The sequence below is a fragment of the Zophobas morio genome, unplaced genomic scaffold, assembly GCF_036711695.1.
Source record: "Zophobas morio isolate AGI-343-1 ecotype UQ-CSIRO unplaced genomic scaffold, CSIRO_AGI_Zmor_V1 ptg000002l, whole genome shotgun sequence".
NCBI lineage: Eukaryota > Metazoa > Arthropoda > Insecta > Coleoptera > Tenebrionidae > Zophobas > Zophobas morio.
Window position 1 is genome coordinate 21,012,293 of NW_026972107.1, and position 17,990 is coordinate 21,030,282.

The 17,990-nt window shown below is 32.8% G+C and overlaps 1 protein-coding gene across 3 annotated transcripts; it reads left to right on the forward strand.

Moving 5' to 3' along the window:
* Positions 1–895: 895 nt before the first annotated feature.
* LOC135122496 (protein giant-like) lies at positions 896–16,091 on the forward strand. Of its 3 annotated transcripts, XM_064046721.1 has the most exons (5): positions 945–978; positions 1,062–1,198; positions 14,025–14,224; positions 15,062–15,228; positions 15,316–16,091. In XM_064046721.1, the coding sequence occupies exon 5, from the start codon at positions 15,324–15,326 to the stop codon at positions 15,951–15,953; it is 630 nt and encodes a 209-aa protein (XP_063902791.1). In that variant the 5' UTR covers positions 945–978; positions 1,062–1,198; positions 14,025–14,224; positions 15,062–15,228; positions 15,316–15,323; the 3' UTR covers positions 15,954–16,091. The 3 variants fall into 3 exon arrangements, with proteins under 3 accessions (XP_063902782.1, XP_063902791.1, XP_063902800.1); XM_064046712.1 differs by having other exon boundaries at positions 896–1,198; XM_064046730.1 differs by lacking the exons at positions 945–978; positions 1,062–1,198 and having other exon boundaries at positions 13,973–14,224.
* The last annotated feature ends 1,899 nt before the right edge of the window (positions 16,092–17,990 follow it).

The window sequence follows — 17,990 nt, forward strand, 5'->3', positions numbered from 1 at the left end:
TGCGTATGTCTCCTCATAACCCAGGACCCGTGCCCAGGACTAAAATTATTAATTAAGCCACATTCCAACAAATTAATCATTATTAAATAAAGACGTGCGCATGCTCACATTTTCGAGAAAATGGGGTGACTCGTTCTTAATTTGATTAATAAAATCTTTGTGGTGACGTAATCAACATAGATAATACTAATCATAGCACAAAAGGAAAAATTAGTTTGGCGTCGAACGTGCGACCACCGGTTCGCATGCCGCTACCTCATGAACATGAATTTGGACGTTAAGGGAAAAAATTCAAAGCTGTTTCGTACATCACAAGCACAGAAGTATATTGTTGTGTAACATCTAAATCAGTTCAAAATAGAATTCTTTGAGATGACGTCATCAAATTGTTGGTGAGGATAAAATAAAAATATTTGCAAGAACCGTAGCTGTATTAGGAAAAAAAAACTTGAAAAATAAAGAACAGTTATATAAACAGGAAATCCATTTTTCAATTTGTTGAAATCGGTTCTCCAGCTATAGTTTTGGAAATTTCTTTCTACCCTATAAAATTTTATTGTCAATAACGAGACGGACAGTAGTACAAGCAAGAGATATTTACAACTTGAAGTTGTCGCGTGCCGGTAATCCCCACATGTTAGAACGCAGAATAATCCAGGTCCGGACAGGGCCCATCGTTACTCACGAACGAAAATAAGCATTATTTTATGAGTACAACTACCTGCTAAATGTTCTACGACAAATTCGGGTGAACTGGTGTGAACAGCGTAGAAAGAGATTTCCAAAACCATACCTGCTACAGTGTTAAAATTATTTCGACAAAGTCAAAAGCGTAAAAATCGAATACAAACGTGAATTTTTAAATTTTGCTAATTTTGTTTTTCTTTTCGAAAAAGTTTGTTTCTTTGAAATGAATCTTGGTATTTTCGAGGAAGGGTTGCCTTTATCCATTTGTAATCCCTGAGCATGGTTCCTGAAGTGAGTAATGACCATTTTTACCTGTCTTCTGACGCCTAGTCAGTTCTGTGCCTACCTTGAGTGAAAATAATAATTTCTTTCAGTTGTGTTGTCCTTCTTGTAGGAAGGAAGGAAGAAAACTGTGGCTATCTGGCATCCTGCTGTGCATAATTGTATATCGTGATATCAAACAATCCAGGAAATTCGTACTAGTTCAGATGCCAAAATGACTCCAGTTTAGGTATGTACAAAAATACATTTTTCAAATGAGACTTTTTGCCATTTCTTGCCTGTGGACCTCAATTGTAACGTTAACCAATAGGGATCATTTTACAATCGTCACTAGCCCTACTATTGTGCAGTCTAACCCCTCTTAATTAGGTACGTCATACAATTTTAATGGATACGAAAATAACGTACAAATTTGGATTGGTATATGCGTTTTGCTGGCCAAAACTGAAGTAAGTTTGCAATAGTGCGTCACACTTGAAATATATAAGTACTTCATAATAAAAAAAAAATAGTTCAAGGTCCCAAATACTGGAAAACATCCTTCAGAAAGCAAATCTAAATCCAGATCTGAATCTAGCTTCACCCATTATTTTACATCACAAAAACAAAACTTTATAAAAACATAGTGTGGAAAAAATCTAAGTACTTTTTTAAAATCATATGAACATTATTCCATAAATTTTGTTAAAAATGAAAATAAGAATAATGCGCACGAAAGATTAAATACTAGTGTTATTATTGTTGTGATGCAATAGTTTTTTTTTAATTTTGAATGCAAGGTAGTTAAATTCCTTAATTTAAATAAAATATATATTTAAAGAACATCAGTTTTTCTTTCGATATGCCATATTAAATAAATACACGGAACATTAGACATCAAAAGAATCAATAACTGTCAAAATTTAAAAAAAAACTGTCATGTCATATTTTTCGTAAGTTTCTCGAACAGTCAGGTTCAAAATAGTAATTATAAAATCGTGGCACAAACACTGATAAGCGAATTACAGGGGTGTCCAATATGGTATGTCCGTGCACGCCCTCATCCCCTAAAATTTGAATTTTTTTCAAACCATAATTTGTTATAAATTCTAAAGATCTTCCACACTGAATTTCATCGTGGCACAAACACTGATAAGGGTATTACAGGGGTGCCATATATGGTAAGTCCGTGCACACCCTCACCTTTCAAAATTTGAATTTTTTTTCAACCATAATTCGTATAAATTTTAAAGATCTTCCACACTGAATTTCATCGTGGCACAAACACTGATAAGCGAATTACAGGAATACCCTATATGTATGGTATGTCCGTGTACACCCTCATCCCCTAAAATTTGAATTTTTTTTCAAACCATAATTCGTTATAAATTCTAAAAATCTCCCACACTGAATTTCATCGTGGCACAAACACTGATAAGCGAATTACAGGGGTGCCCTATATGTATTTCTGTGTGTGCCGCCTGCATGAAATTACGGTTCGAACTAAAATCATTGCTGGTAAATCGTTGCTGTCTTCACACCGGTCAACTCGCTGAACAATTTCTCCAAAAATATGAATGCATCGATTAAGCCCAAGGCTATGCTTATGTTTTTAGTGAGTTTTTCCATTGGAAAATGTTCAGATTAACATTTCAGCAACGATACGTGCAGCGTAATACTAAAAATTAAAAAATGGTGTGCCCTTCATTAAAAACATAAATACCACCGGAGATCGGAGAAACAATAAAAAATTATAATAATATGAAAAAAAATTGGTCGAAGATTATTTCAACACAACTTCCCTCGCACCTGAAGTACAATAAAATATGTCAAGCTTTTTCCAAAAATTATAAAATTCGATTTTGCGAATTTTACTTATACATGTTATGAGAACCACTATATGTTAATATAAAGATATGTTTGTAATGTAAAAAAGTGTGCTACGCGTATATTTCAAATGAGTTTTTCCTTTACAAAATTTTACGATGACATCAACAACATTTTTTGCAAGGACACGTATATCAATTTTGATAGATGCGATGTAATAATAATAATAATAATATTGTATTCCCAAATTTTCCAAAAAATGGAGTGAGCCGTTATTGATTTAATTAATAGAGTTATCCTGTATAAACAATTCGAAAAATATTAATGCAATGATAAATCACGAGTATAACTAAAATTCTGAGATGACGCCATCAACTTTTGGGAGAACAATAAATAGGTGTAGTTTGATTAAAAATTTACTGAGTTTACGATAACTTTAAAACGTCTGCAAGATTTCAAAGCATTGGGTTGCAGATTCAAAATTAAATTACAAAATGTTGTTATATGGTTTTAATTTTTTTTTCTCCAAAAATTTGGATGCTTCGAGTAAAAACCCAAGATAGATTCATAAAATACATTTGTAGGAGTATGTTATTGTCTACAATTTAAAAACCATTTGCTACAGACAATTTTGAGGTGACGTGATCACATTATTGGTGGTAGTATTGCAGATTATTTGTCTAAAAAAATTCGCAGACGCCGGAGAGATAGACAGTCAGATGGAAACGGAGTCATGATACATCGAGAAAACATGAAAGTAGCAATACCCGATGGACTCGATTACAATACTTAGCTTATGTTCGGGAAGTAAAATTAAAGCAAGTTTATAAAGCACAAGTACAAAATACATATATATTATTTTATAAAACTGAAATGGCATTTACTGAGAAAAATTTTAAGATGACGTCATTATAGTTGGGTGGGAATAATCAAACAAATTTTGGTTAGCGTTTTCCCATATACACGATATTCCTAACAAATAAAATTTGACCACAATCGTTTCAACAGTTTCGGAAATTATCCGTCTAATAGATCGGCACAGACAGACAGACATACTGACAGCCAGACGGAAATAGGACACCTATTTTTTCGTACTCTATGAATCATGAAACGTCTAAAAAACATGAAATTAGCCAAACCCAGATGGACCCTATTACAATAGTTCAATACTTACTAGCTTACTCTTGAGTCTCGACCCGTAAAAAGGGATGAACGGCACGTGATCTGTTTTCTATTGGTCAATGGAGTTGTGTTTCGGTTCCTACAGAAATTCGATTGAAGAAACCCCGGATGTGAACACCCACACTTCACGTGATCACTAACTTTTGCGTTTGAATGAAGTATAGTGACGGTCCTTCAGAAATCGTATGGTTTCGCAATTTTTTTTTTTTTATTGAACCATAACAAGAAACTTAACATGTTTATAAGTAAACTATGAGCTACTTCAGAATTAAAAAGTTAAAATCATTCAATTCCATAAAAAATATGACGTTTTATCATCGCCATAACAGCTGATATGTCTCTTTAATGGGAAAAAAATAATTTATTGTTGAAGCTGTTAACTGTTTTCGAGTTGAAAGCTTCAGGAATTATAGTTTTTTCCTGTATTTTTCTAAGTTACGATGTTTTTTCGACTTTAATATTAAATTTTTACTGTAGAGCTAGTAGATTTTGTCATTATCATTTCATAGTTACAACGATCTTACGAACGTTGTGAATACATATCTCCATATCTGACATTAATCTGACATTCATCAAACTACTTAGCAGTCACCAGTCACTTAAAAATGTTATATTAGTGAGTTTGTAAAAGTTACCATATAGATTAACGGTTGACAAGAATTCGTGGATTTTTAGTGCTCATTCACATGCACAAATTTTTAGCAACTATCCGTTAATTTGAAACAAATTTATCAATGTAATAAGAATATAAATTGTTTCTCGTTGAGAGATTTTATAATCAGTTCTCCTCAAATTCCGGTACTAATAATAATAACAATAATAATAATGACATTTAAGCATAATTTTTTGCTGCAATGCTGAATCAGTTTACACAAACAAATTAAACAAATAAAAATTCAGCGGCGGACCTGTGCTGGGATGAGCGAACAAACACGACCTCCGGGCCCTGCAATTAAAAAATAAAAACTCCACTTGTAATAGCGCCGCTTCGTCCCGTTATGTTTTATTAAAGCTCCAAGTTAGAACCTGAATATTCAAGTCATTCATCCAAAAATAACGGTTCCCTTGCAATTTTAAGCGGAAGACCTGAGCCACCCTTTGCGGTCGGTCCCAGCTACTGGACTTAGGTAAAATTTTATCGCCCCCCAATAAACGGTGAAATGTACCGTTCGAGAGATATTTTTGCAAAAATTCACCTAAACCCATTCGTTGCGGCAGATGTTTCTTATGTAGGTCAAGCGCTTTCAGTGTATTTGCGATAGAGATTAAAATATTGTGTCCATACAGTTATTCCTTCCCTGACACAGACATCCATCATAACTCTACAAAGGAAGTAAGTAAAGGCTAGTTTTAGTGTATTCACGTCAAAAACCCTTTAATAATGCGTCTATTTGTAAAGGCAAGCGGACGATGACAAGTGACAAGTAGGTAGAAGAAGTCCCACGCAACAAGATGTTGAGGTCAGTTTTTCATTTTCTTAATCGTGCGACGAACGGTTTTTGATTATGCCATCGATCATGGACGATCAAACACCCCTATCTTGATTAGGTTGGGATGCGAGAGAATCACTCTGACCACAAGCGAACAGTGTTGATGTCGCATTTGCCCTATATTATGGGAAATGTGCACAGAACAACCCCTTTAACGCGTGGCACCTGGCATTTGTTGCTTTCGCTTCCCGGTTTGACCATTTACAGTTAGATCGACCGCCCGCAGACTGTTTGCGAATATAGAGATCTTGCGATTTTCTCCCTTTTTGTTCTACCGGCATGTTTTTTCGCAAGGCCGTCTAAAATTTATGACGACTATAAAATAAGAAGAAAGTAGTCATTGTATAACAGAGAATACCTTTTTTTACTACTTTGCCAAACGGAGATACAAGAAGAACTTTAATGGCACCCTCTAAAAATTTTGTTAGCAACAATTATTCTTCCTCTTTGTTAAAATAACTCTGGAATGATTTGTTAATACCTATGTAGAGACTGGAGTTGTAGGATTCTATAAATATATATATACATCAAAATTGCAATTGCAATTGCATTGATGCTTCTCCTGCAAATTTTAGGTGTATAAATAAATACTTGACTATTTATTTATTTATTTATTGATACACTATACATATTCTCCCGCCTTCCGAAACATGGCCAGTACCTGTATATGGTTTGTGTTTTGATATTTTATTTTTCGAAACACTTGTACTTTCTATTTTTTGTACAAGATTAATAAATAAAGCAATTCTTTGTTGATTAAGTCAAACAGCTGAAAATCTGAAGACACGAAAATTTATGAACTCATCCCAAAATTTTATTCGAAAAATTTACTTTAAACATGCTGTATAAAAAACTGCCTGCGGTTTAAAAAAAGTGACCCGGATCAAAACATAGGATTTATCTAAGAACCTGCATAATGTGCTCGTACATACATTTTCAAATTTTGATGACGTCAGTTAAACATTTTGTTGAGAAAAATTACCAGAAATATAAAAAATATTATGTTCTACCAACGATTTTTTAGTAACCACCCTTATTTTTAATTTAATAACAAATGAGGTATTGCAAAAAATTGGTCAAAAGTTATTTCGATAGAAGTTCTCCCCTAAAGTATAATTAGGCAAATACAACTTCGAAAATTATAAAATTTTAAAAATTTTACTTTGAGCGTTTTTTGATGATGACCTTTATCAGGTAAAATTAATATACCTATGCATGTGTGGATTGTTAAACTATAGGTAAAGAAACATCCTATGGATATATTTCTAGTGAGTTTTTCCATTAAAAGATTTTTTGATAACATCATCAACATTTTATGATTATTAACAGTAACATCCTCAACTTTTCGGAAAATGGGATGAGCAGTAAAATATGTTACCTCTTTCATTACTTTTTTTTAAGTCACCTTGTATAAACAATTCTAAAAAATATAAATTTACTAGATCTACGATAAGCGTCAAACGTTTGCAAGACTTCAGAGCATTCGGTTTTGCAATTTCAAAATTAAATTGTAAAATATTGATATATAATTGTTTTTTTTTATCTGGATGCTGCTCAACACGGATTCATAAACTACAAGTGGAGGAGTACATTATTTTAAAAACGTAAATAACGTTTACTATTGTAAAAGTTGGAGATGACGTCACATCATTGTTGGTGAAGATGACCAGACAAATTTTGGTTAGCGTTTTACCGTTTACAATTTTCCATGATATTAATAATACACATGTAAAATCAATGTTCCTAATATATGTATATTTTGTATGTATACAAAATTTGACAACATTCGGTCCAGTAGTTTCGGAGATCTGTGTAACGACCGAAAAACCATAAAAAGGCGAAATAAACCACTCTTAGGTTAACCACAAAGTAATTACAAGAAGAATGACGACGAGCGTCACTATGTGACAAGTATTTTTTGAATTTGGACAGTTTTCATTTATATTTAAGTACCTATCGCAATTTAAGATCCATTTTTACTTCCTGAGCGTAAGCAAAGGAAGTAGGGGAACGAGGGGCTTGTTGTAACAGTTTTTAGGAAAACGAATATAATTTGGTATCTATTAGCTGTTTGACCATTATAAAAGTATCTATCGGTAGTTTAACTATTCCCCTATTGGACTGAACAGGCAAAAGGTCAAAATTGTTCATCTTCACTTCACACCAGGCATTTTCTTAAAGAAAGTGCATTGTTACAACTTGCCCCGTGGTTGGGGCTAGTTGTAACAGCCATGAGACAGGTAGTACCAGTAAAAATAAAGCTGATGTTGATACATATTTAGACTTTATTTTCCAAAAATTAACACAACACTTTATTATATACAATTTTTTTTCAGTAAAACTGAAATAAACTTTTAGAAAAAGAGTTAACATTAAAAATTTGAGTGTTGTCTTCCTTTTTCTTAATATATCTGGAAAATGAAATATGGCATCGGTCAAAATTTTGGCTCGCTTTTCGTATGCTAGGTACGAGATTTGTAGAAGTGAATTTGGGATAAGTTGTAACATTTTACAACTTGCCCCAAAGCTATTGTTACAACATGCCCCGTAGCACAATTTTCTACATTTAATTACATTTCGACAAAATTATGTGGCTTAGCGTCAAAATGTGTAAGGAATATCAAAGCTGAGTAATTTTTGAGCTACATGCAAAATTAAAAGTTTTAAATTAATTAATAACTGATACGAAAATCCAAATTTTACTAAAGCAATATTTTACATTACTTGGCCAAAACAAAACACGTGCACACATCCACTTACTGCGCTGGCTCAAGGAACAGTGGTTGTGATGACATGATGTCTTATGGTGCAAGAATTAAATTCAGTAAAATACCTGACGTTAAAGAGTTTAAATTATGGGTAAAAATTTAGTGTTACAACTTACCCCTGTTACAACAAGCCCCTAGTTCCCCTATTGTAATCGCGTCCGTCGGCCGACTCTCTACTTTTAGGTTTTCTCGATCTTTCATGACTCCGAGAGGACGAAGAAATAGGTCTCCCGTTTCCGTCAGCTGTAGGTAAGTTGTCTCCCAGTGGTCAAGGTAACAAAAAGGGTGTAGGTAAATTCTCTCCCGGTTACGCAGGTACACGGATTAAGACTGTGCAATAATGTACAAGAATGTACTTCACCAAAAAAACTGTTTTTATTGAAAAGAATTAGTACATGTAACATCCAGGCCACAAATAAGTTATGCGTATGTCCAAATTATACTTTTTACTTCCCGAGCGTCAGCAAAGGAAGTATTGTAATCGAGTCCGTCGGCCGACTCTCTACTTTTACGTTTTCTCGATCTTTCATGACCCCTAGAAGACGGAGAAATAGGTCTGCCATTTCCGTCTGTCTGTCCGTCTGTCCGTCTGTCTGCCGTCCCGGATTTTATTAGACAGATAATCTCCGAAAGTACTGGACCGATTGTTGTGAAATTTTCTACTTATATTAGTAATATCATGTAGATGGTAAAGCGCTAACCAAAATTTGTCTAGTCATCTCCACCACTAATGCGATGACGTCACTTCAAAATTGTACATAGTAAATGGGTTTTAAATTGTATAAAAGAACATAGTCCTACACATGTAGTTTACAACTCCGAATTGAGTTTTCACTCGAAACGTCCAGATTTTTGGATAAAAAAGCAAAATTATAAAACATTTTGAAATTTACTTTTGAATCTACTAACCCGAATGCTTTGAAATGTTGCAGATGTTTTAAGGCTATAAAGAGCATCATAAATCTTTAGTCAAAATATATTTACTTATCCCCTCCAAAAAATTGATGACGTCAGCTCAAAAGTTTGCCGAATAAATCCTATCTGAAATGTACAAAATATGATGAGTCTGTACTTGTGATCTATCACTCCATTCATATTTTTTGGATTTGCATATACAGGGTGACTCAAAAAAATTAATGAATGCGTAAATTTATTTTACTGATTTACTCAGGAACTACAAAACCGAATGCTTTGAAATCTTGCAGATGTTTTAAGGTTATAAAGAGCATAATAAATGTTTAGTCAAAATATATTTGCTTATCCCCTCCAAAAAATTGATGACGTCAGCTCGAAAGTTTGCCAAATAAATCCTATCTAAACTGTAAAAATATGATGAGTCTGTACTTGTGGTCTATCACTCCATTCATATTTTTTGGATTTGCATATACAGGGTGACTCAAAAAAATTAATGAATGCGTAAATTTATTTTACTGATTTACTCAGGAACTATAGAACCGAATGCTTTGAAATCTTTAAGATGTTTTAAAATATCATAAGCATGGTAAATTTTTTATCAAAATGTATTTGGTCGTACCCCCTAAAAAATTTATGACGTCACCACAAAATTTGCTGAATAAATCCTATCTAAAATGTACTAAATATGGTGAGTCTCTTCTTGTGATTTATCATTCCAATCAATTTTTTTCGATTTGCATATACAGAGTGACTCAAAAAATTAATGAATGCGTGAATTTATTTTATTGAGTTAATCAGGAACTACAAAACCGAATGCTTTGAAATCTTGCAGATATCTTAAGGTTATAAAGAGCATAATAAATGTTTAGTCAAAATACATTTGCTTATCCCCTCCAAAAAATTGATGACATTAACTCGAAAGTTTGCTGAGCAAATCCTATCTGAACTGTACAAAATATGATGAGTCTGTACTTGTGATTTATCACTCCATTGATATTTTTTGGATTTGCATATACAGGGTGACTCAAAAAAATTAATGAATGCGTAAATTTATTTTATTGATTTACTCAGGAACTACAAAACCGAATTCTTTGAAATCCACTGCGAAAAAAAAACATACTAAGCATGCAGTCATCACGTTTCCGACAGCGAGGGAAGTACTGTCTAAACTCTTTAGACCAATTTTTTTTTTATTATAAAGATTCCTTTAACAGCGAGTATTGGTAGGTAAGGATTTCGTTTAGAACAATGATTTCTTGTATATCTTATTTCTGTACATAAACAAAAATACTTTAACGTATCTGGAATGACTATTATTCAAACTAACGTTTTCCAAATAAAGATTAACAAATGTCCTAAGTAGGGTAATTTATTAATCATCTACAGAAAAATACCGTCGTTATACCCTGTGTATAACGACGCACCTGGTTGCTAACCTGCTTAATCAACATAATGTACTATTTCTGTGAAAAGTAATCAAGGAATAATAGTGTCCGTTTAATTTAGACTAAAGCAACAATGACATTTGTACCGTTACCGCTCCTTTATGTACTTAAGAACTAAATCCAAGTATAAAATGTATTATTTTCGACTAATGATTTTATGCGAGATTAACCAATTTCTAGAATTCATTATACCACAACTCCACTCATAAACTAAGCAACAACAACGAGAAAACTTGTTATTTCTTGAACACAATTAGGCATATGTACATATTACGCACAACAGAAAATAAGATAATTGTCGTAATTTGTTCACCAAGATTAAAATCTGGTCACTAAAGCCACAATTACGTAACCCACCTTGAAACTGAAACACTTTCAAATTTTGCGTCATTTATTTTTCCAAACTTAATAGTTTTGTTGCATCTAATAGTTTTTTAATGGTGTCAGTATTATGTAAATTCGAATAACTGTCTGCCCCAGTGCGGCTATAACCTTAGCGCCCTTTTTTACAGCCACCCCGTCATAAAAAACAGTTAGAAAGTTTTTAAAGTCCCAAAAGAGCCATTTGCATTTATTTTCCCGTTACAATCGCAAAACGTTCCAAAACTGTTGACTGACAATTTTGGTTCACATGCGATGCACACATGTCGAGATTTGCGGAAGCGGAAGGGTTGAAACATATTCAATATCTTCCTACTTTCAAAGTTATTTGTGTAGGCGAGGGCGGCTAAAAGTGGGTGAGTCACAATGACGAAGGGTTGACATAGATTTGCCAGTTTTGACCGAATTTACGTGGTGCAACCCCCTTCGGTTTTACTGTTTCTAACGGAACTTTTGCAACGTCTATAAATCATAGCGCTTAAGACCTGAGACATTTTCACGACTTTACCCCCTTTACCTAAATTTTATGCAAATGCGCAGAGAAAGTTTCCCAGAAGCCAAAGAACACAAAAGCATAAGCCTTTCCAGATTTGCATAAAAGATTCGAGATAATTATTTAAGGAGACTCAGTTGTCATTGCAAACAGATGATTTATTACACAAACAGTACTCTTAACTTGACGTAATATTGATATAACTATAATTGCATTTTAATACTATTCTAAAATTTGTTATCTTTTACTTTACCGATAAATGCTCTGTTTATGTTGTCAGATACCAGAACAACAAGATATTTCCGTGTGTACATATACTCAAAATTACGCATTCTTGGTTACAAATTTAGTGTAGATGTTGGTTGACTAGCATCAAAATGTCAACAAAGATATTATGATTCTAGTAGGCACTTTTACCACGGTTATGAAAGAAAAAAGTTATTACAGCACTATAAAAGCAATGATAAATTGAAAGATTATTATTAATTGTCAAATATAAACAAAATTGCTGTTAATACAAACGCTAGCTTTCTATGACAGATCTTTAACAAGTAATTACCATTTAAAGGCCTTCCCACTGACGTCATACTAGTCATAGTTGCCTAAACATTTCACAGATTGCACGTCCTACTATTTTCATAGATGTCAATTTTTTAAACATAAACTCGTTATTGTCCCCACAACACCACAAATTTCGACAAACCGATATCACCTTCACGAGCTAAATTAATAAACGTAGTTCACTGTCATCTTATACTAACCCGGATCGACTGTTTTCAAATTTTGTATGTATATTAGGAATATTGTGTAGATGATAAAACGCTGAACAAAATTTGTCTAATCGTCCCACCAATAATGCGATGACGTCATTTCTAAAATGTACAATTTCATAAATTAAAATTAAATTTTAATAATAACATTCTCTGGTTGCTTTCAAATTTTCTCGATAGAGATTTCATAGAGTACGAAAAAATGGGTATCCCGTTTCTGTCTGTCTATCGGTCTCTCTGTCTTTCTATCTGTCCGCCGTTCGTGACGATTTTTGTTAGACAGGTAAACTCCGAAACTATTGAACGAATTGTTGTCAAATTTTATGTGTACATATTATGAATATCATGTAGATGGTAAAACGCTAACCAATCTTTGTCTAATCGTCCCACCAATAATGTGATGAGGTCACCTCAAAATTGTACCTAGTAAATGGGTTCTAAATTATATAAAATAACATAGTCCTACACGTGTAGTTTATGAATCCGTGTTGAGTTTTTACCCCAAACATTCTGATTTTTGTAAAAAAAAAGTTTAAATTATATAACAAAATTGTACAATTTGGTTTTGAATCTGCAGACATTTTGAAGTTATTGTAAGCATGATAATTTTTTGATCAAAATGTATCTGTTCCTCCCCACCAGAAAATTTTGCCGAATAAATCCTATCTACAATATGTAAAATATAATGAGTTTTTACTGGTGGTTCATCATTGCATTCATAATTTTTAGATTTGCTTATACAGGGTGATTATTGATTAAATCAGGAACTGCAAAACCAAATGCTTTGAAATCTTGCATACGTTTTGAAGTTATTGTAAACATGGTCAATTTTTAATCAAAATGTATCTGTTTATCCCCCTCAAAAAATGCATTACATCATCCGAAAATTTTGCCGAATAAATTCTACCTAAAATGTACAAAATATGGTGAGTTTTAAATTTTATTCAGACATACAGGTAGCATGCGTCTTTACATTTACTTTAATATTACATACATATGTTTATGTCATCTTACAGGGGTTTTCATACAAAAAAATAAAAGTCGCAGAATCAAATTTTGTAATTTTTCGAAAAAGCTGGACATATTTTATTGTAGTTCAGAGGCGAGAGAAGTTGTGTCGACTATTTTTTTTTTTTTTTTTGTTATAATTACTACTAATACATAATTTCTCAAAATTTTCTGGAACTATCTATACTAAAAAAAATTACACACCATTTTTACATACACAGTGCATCTTTTTCTAAAAGTGATGATAGGGACTCCCGTGTTAAATTTTAGACCCCGTCTCTTATGTACTACCTGTTGCAAGTATAATCTCTACATTGCATATCGTCACCTAGTATTTTTGGTTTCGTATCATACTCAATTTTTCTTTAAAATTCGCCATCATAATAACGACTCAAAGTATAGTTTATAATTTAGGTATTCAAATAATGTCCAACAAATTTAGTACTATAAAGTGCGATAAAGAAAATAATCCAGCTATACTTTAATATAAAGAATCGTGACATGAAAGGCTCACTCGATTTGGCCTTAAACACAAATTTAATTTTTTGTTTAAAGAATTTTTGAATAGGGTGAACAACAATGCTTGGTTTATTTATTATCATATACACATTAGACGTTAAAATCGAAAGTATAAAATGAAAAGTATATAGAACAATTTACAAAACTCTACATTACAAATAAACCTATTGGGCCTCATTAGTGCACCCTAGATAGTCTAGCCGGAAAATTCTACTTCGTTCATGTTACTAAGAAAGTCATTTTGAAAACTAATTTATCCTAATCCTTTACAATTGCAGGTATATAGCGAACACTTGCCTGACACACTACAAAGAATTCGCCATAGGATTATCATAAAAGTGTCAACTTATGTTAAATAATATTTATTACCCGTCTGTGTAGGAATAAACATATTTATACATAGAAGCGAAATTAAAATGAGCCAAGGAAAGCAGTGAAGCCGGAAGCAGACGTAAACATCTCTTACAAAGCAGATACCGTATGTCCAAATTATTGATTTCGTCATTAAATCCTATGAAAGTTTTAATTTTGCTGTTAGCTCTCTTAAATATAAATGTAAGAGGAATTGTTATAATTAAAAAATCAGTTGTCGTACTATTGGGCAACAAACTTATTAGCAAAGTGTTTTTAGTAAAGTCAGTCATTAGCAGTACCTACTAAATCTAGGTATTTAATAACAACACAAAATTATTTTATTCCAAAATTACTTCTGGTGTCATAATTCACACGTAACGTACTCTACGTCTTTGTAATTTTCGAGTAAACACAGAAAAGCAACGAAATTCTGCTTCAAAATCATAAAAATAAATATCATTTTGATGCTAAAAATTGAAATAAAAAGCTAACATTCTAGATTGCAGTTCCAAAGACATTTTTTATCAAAATTTCTGTAGAAAAACCTCTTTCAGCAAAATTTATTAAATGAAAATATATTTTAGAATAACTTTCATTCACCAGTATCAATGACTTTTTTATTCATATGTCACGTGTTGACTACCCGCAACCTAATTATAGAAGACGGATTAAAATGTGAGTAAAAAGGTTTTATTATTATTTTTTAATTTTAGAAAATATGTTGACTATAAGTAAATAAAACAGTAATAAACAAAATTTATGTTTTTTCCAAACACAAAAAATCGAGTTTTCAGAGAAGTTCAAATTTATTCTTGCTCAACCTCCATATCCCAACCCAAAGAATAACAAAGCCTGGGGTGGTGGTAACAGTTACAGTGGTTGCAAAATTAAACGTAAGACACCACCTAGATTTGCACCAAACCCCACCACAATGTTCCAACCTTGACCATGCAATTTTCAGAGTGGGGGCGAACACAAATTTGGAAAAGGGTCTCCCCATTGGTCACTCGCAAGTCGCAGAAGATTTCATAAGTCCGTTGTTATCACTTCTGCATTTACTTCGTCGATAGTTACCGAACATTACAGTTCAAATTGTGTAGTCAGTTCAACAGTTGGATCTAAATAAACGTAAGCAAAATTTATCACTTAGTTCTTTTTTCGCTGTTTTTCTTTTTGTCTCGTCGCTCGATATTTATTTATTGTTATTATTTTCAGATACAATTATGGCAACTGATTTATCATTGTCGTCTCCCGATGTCCTGGATCTGTGCACCCGCAAACGGCCCCGTTCTCCCGATGACCAGGACGAAAAGAAGGCCCGCCGCCCCCCGGTCTACAATGTGGCCACTTGTCAATACAGCCCCGTCTCCAACAGCGACTCGGAATCTTGCGAGATGACAAGCAATTCGGAGATGAAAACGGTCAATTTAAAAACGACAGCGTGCCGCCCCTTCAAAGCTTACACCAAGGACCCACTCATGTTAGCGCAAGGATTTGTTAGTCCGGAGACGCTGCTGCAGAAGGACTCGGCTCAGGCTTTCACCGAATTCAGACATAGTGTACTGTCACGACTGCCGCCGACAACTAACAAAGAAACTAATCAAAATATGCGCCGGTTATCCAATACGCAAAATAAAAACGCCGACCCAACGTACTTGGAAAAAAGACGAAAGAATAACGAGGCCGCGAAAAAGTCTAGAGACGCACGAAGAGCTAAAGAAGATGAAATGGCGATCAGGTGCGCGTTTCTGGAAGAGCAAAACCGACATCTCAAATACTTGACACAAAGCTTGAAACAAGAAGTGAAACGGTTACAGCATGTCGTTTATTTCCAGAATCATCGAAATGTCTAGAAGATTAATTTTGATAATTACGTTAAATGTGATTTTTATCTTGTCAGGGACTTATTGGCCTTTGTAAATACCGTACGACTTAAGTCTAATTTAATTTGTATAAAAGCGTATTTGTGATCTATGTTTAAAGTCTATCGGTTAGTGTATTTTTATGTCGTGTTTATGGTTTTAAAAGTGAATAAAGAGTCCAGCCATAAAATATTTGTTTTCACTAAAAACTGCGAAAACTAAGTAGTAGTGGATCGTGAATTCAATGAATGGAGTTTTTTTTACGTTATATTCTTCGGATCGTCTGAGAAGCTTATAAATTGTTTTAAAAATTACACAGTCAAATCAAAAACAGTGTTGCTTTTTTTTACTTAGTCGTATTTTAATAACACAATTATTATTTTGACAATTATTAAACTACAAATAAATTGCAATGGATTTTTTATCTTCCGCTTTGTCGAAAAATTGTTGGGTCATTCCATCAAATCATGACGAATGGTATATCAAGCGACTTTTAACTTAGTTCGGATTTTCATCAATAAGTGGGAAATTACGGTACTTTAGTGATTGTAAAAACTATGTTTCATCGAGTCCTTTTCCCCAGTTTTTTAATTTTGTAGCCATAAATCACAAATTTAAGTTTTATAGTATACACTGATTTTGCATAAAAATTCGTAGATGTGCCTGAGTGAATAAGAAAAATCAACTTTCTTCCCTGGTTATAAAATATATCCATAAAATTTGATAACTACTCCATGCACGTTATCCACCATATTTGGTTATTCGTTTTAAGAGTTTTACAATTGACACTTTGAACTTGAAAGCAGTTCAAAAACCTGAATCAAATCCACTTCTTTCAAATTCCGCTTGAAAAATGATAGCTCTAGAAAAAATGTTATTATAAATGTATAAAGAAGTGCATTTTGCACCCGAATGTTGTTCCTGCTCCCTCTGACACGAGGAACAATGGTACGTTTTTACTTTTTGCCTTTACATGCTACATATTACCTTTAAAGCGTACGAATTATAAAAGTTAAATAATTGTGCTTCAGGACTGAGGAAAGTTTTCTGTAAAGAACTAATATTTTGGATCATTTGAAATTAATTAAAGTTGTCATTTGTCTCATTTCAAATCTGATGGCTTTAAATTTTAGTGAAAGAATTTTCCATAATATAAGTTGGTATGCCTCAAGTAATAAATATACCAATTGACATTGCAGTTTACCCACACCACCCCAAATAAAAAAAGTTGATTAAAAAAACATTCTTCATTTTTTTGTGACAAAATAAGACTGGATCCACCAGATAAAATTGTACTTTAAATGTTAGTATATCTAGAATGTTATGATTAATTGTTAATTGTCACATTAAAAATTCAGAGAAAAAATTGGCCGAAGGTTATTTCAACAGAACTTCCCTCGCACCTGAAGTACAATCAATCAAATCCAGCTTTTTCGCAAAATTATAAAAGTTGATTATGCCAATTTTATTTTTTTACGACGACCATTAGAAGCTAAAATAAAGATATGTATGTAACGTTAAAATAACAAAATTTTGTGATGACGTAATCAACATTTTTGTAGAAACACGTATATCACTTTGGATAGATTCAGTGTAATACTAATGATAACAGTATTGTATTTACAAATTTTGGGGGAAAATAGAGTGAGCCCTTCCCGATTTAATCAATAATATAGACTGACTCATTCATTAATTTTTTTGAGTCACCCTGTATAAGAAATTAAAAAACTTTTAATACGCTGATAAATTACAAGTATAAACTTATCATATTTTGCACATTTTGGATACACATACAGGTAAATGAATAAATTTCGCTTAACAAGTTATCATGATTACGATGGCCTTAAAATATTTGAAAGAGTTCAAAGTATTTGGTTTTGCAGTTTTAAAGTTAAATTGCAAAATATTGTTATACGGTCTTGAATTTTTTTCGAAAAATTCTGAATGTCTGGGGTAAAATTCGACGTGGATTCACAGATCACACATATAAGAGTATGTTATTTTATAAAATTTAAAAAAATGTAATAT

Bases quoted from the DNA above. Each gene is read 5' to 3' on its own strand.
- LOC135122496 (XM_064046712.1), top strand. From the start codon at position 15,324: ATGGCAACTGATTTATCATTGTCGTCTCCCGATGTCCTGGATCTGTGC.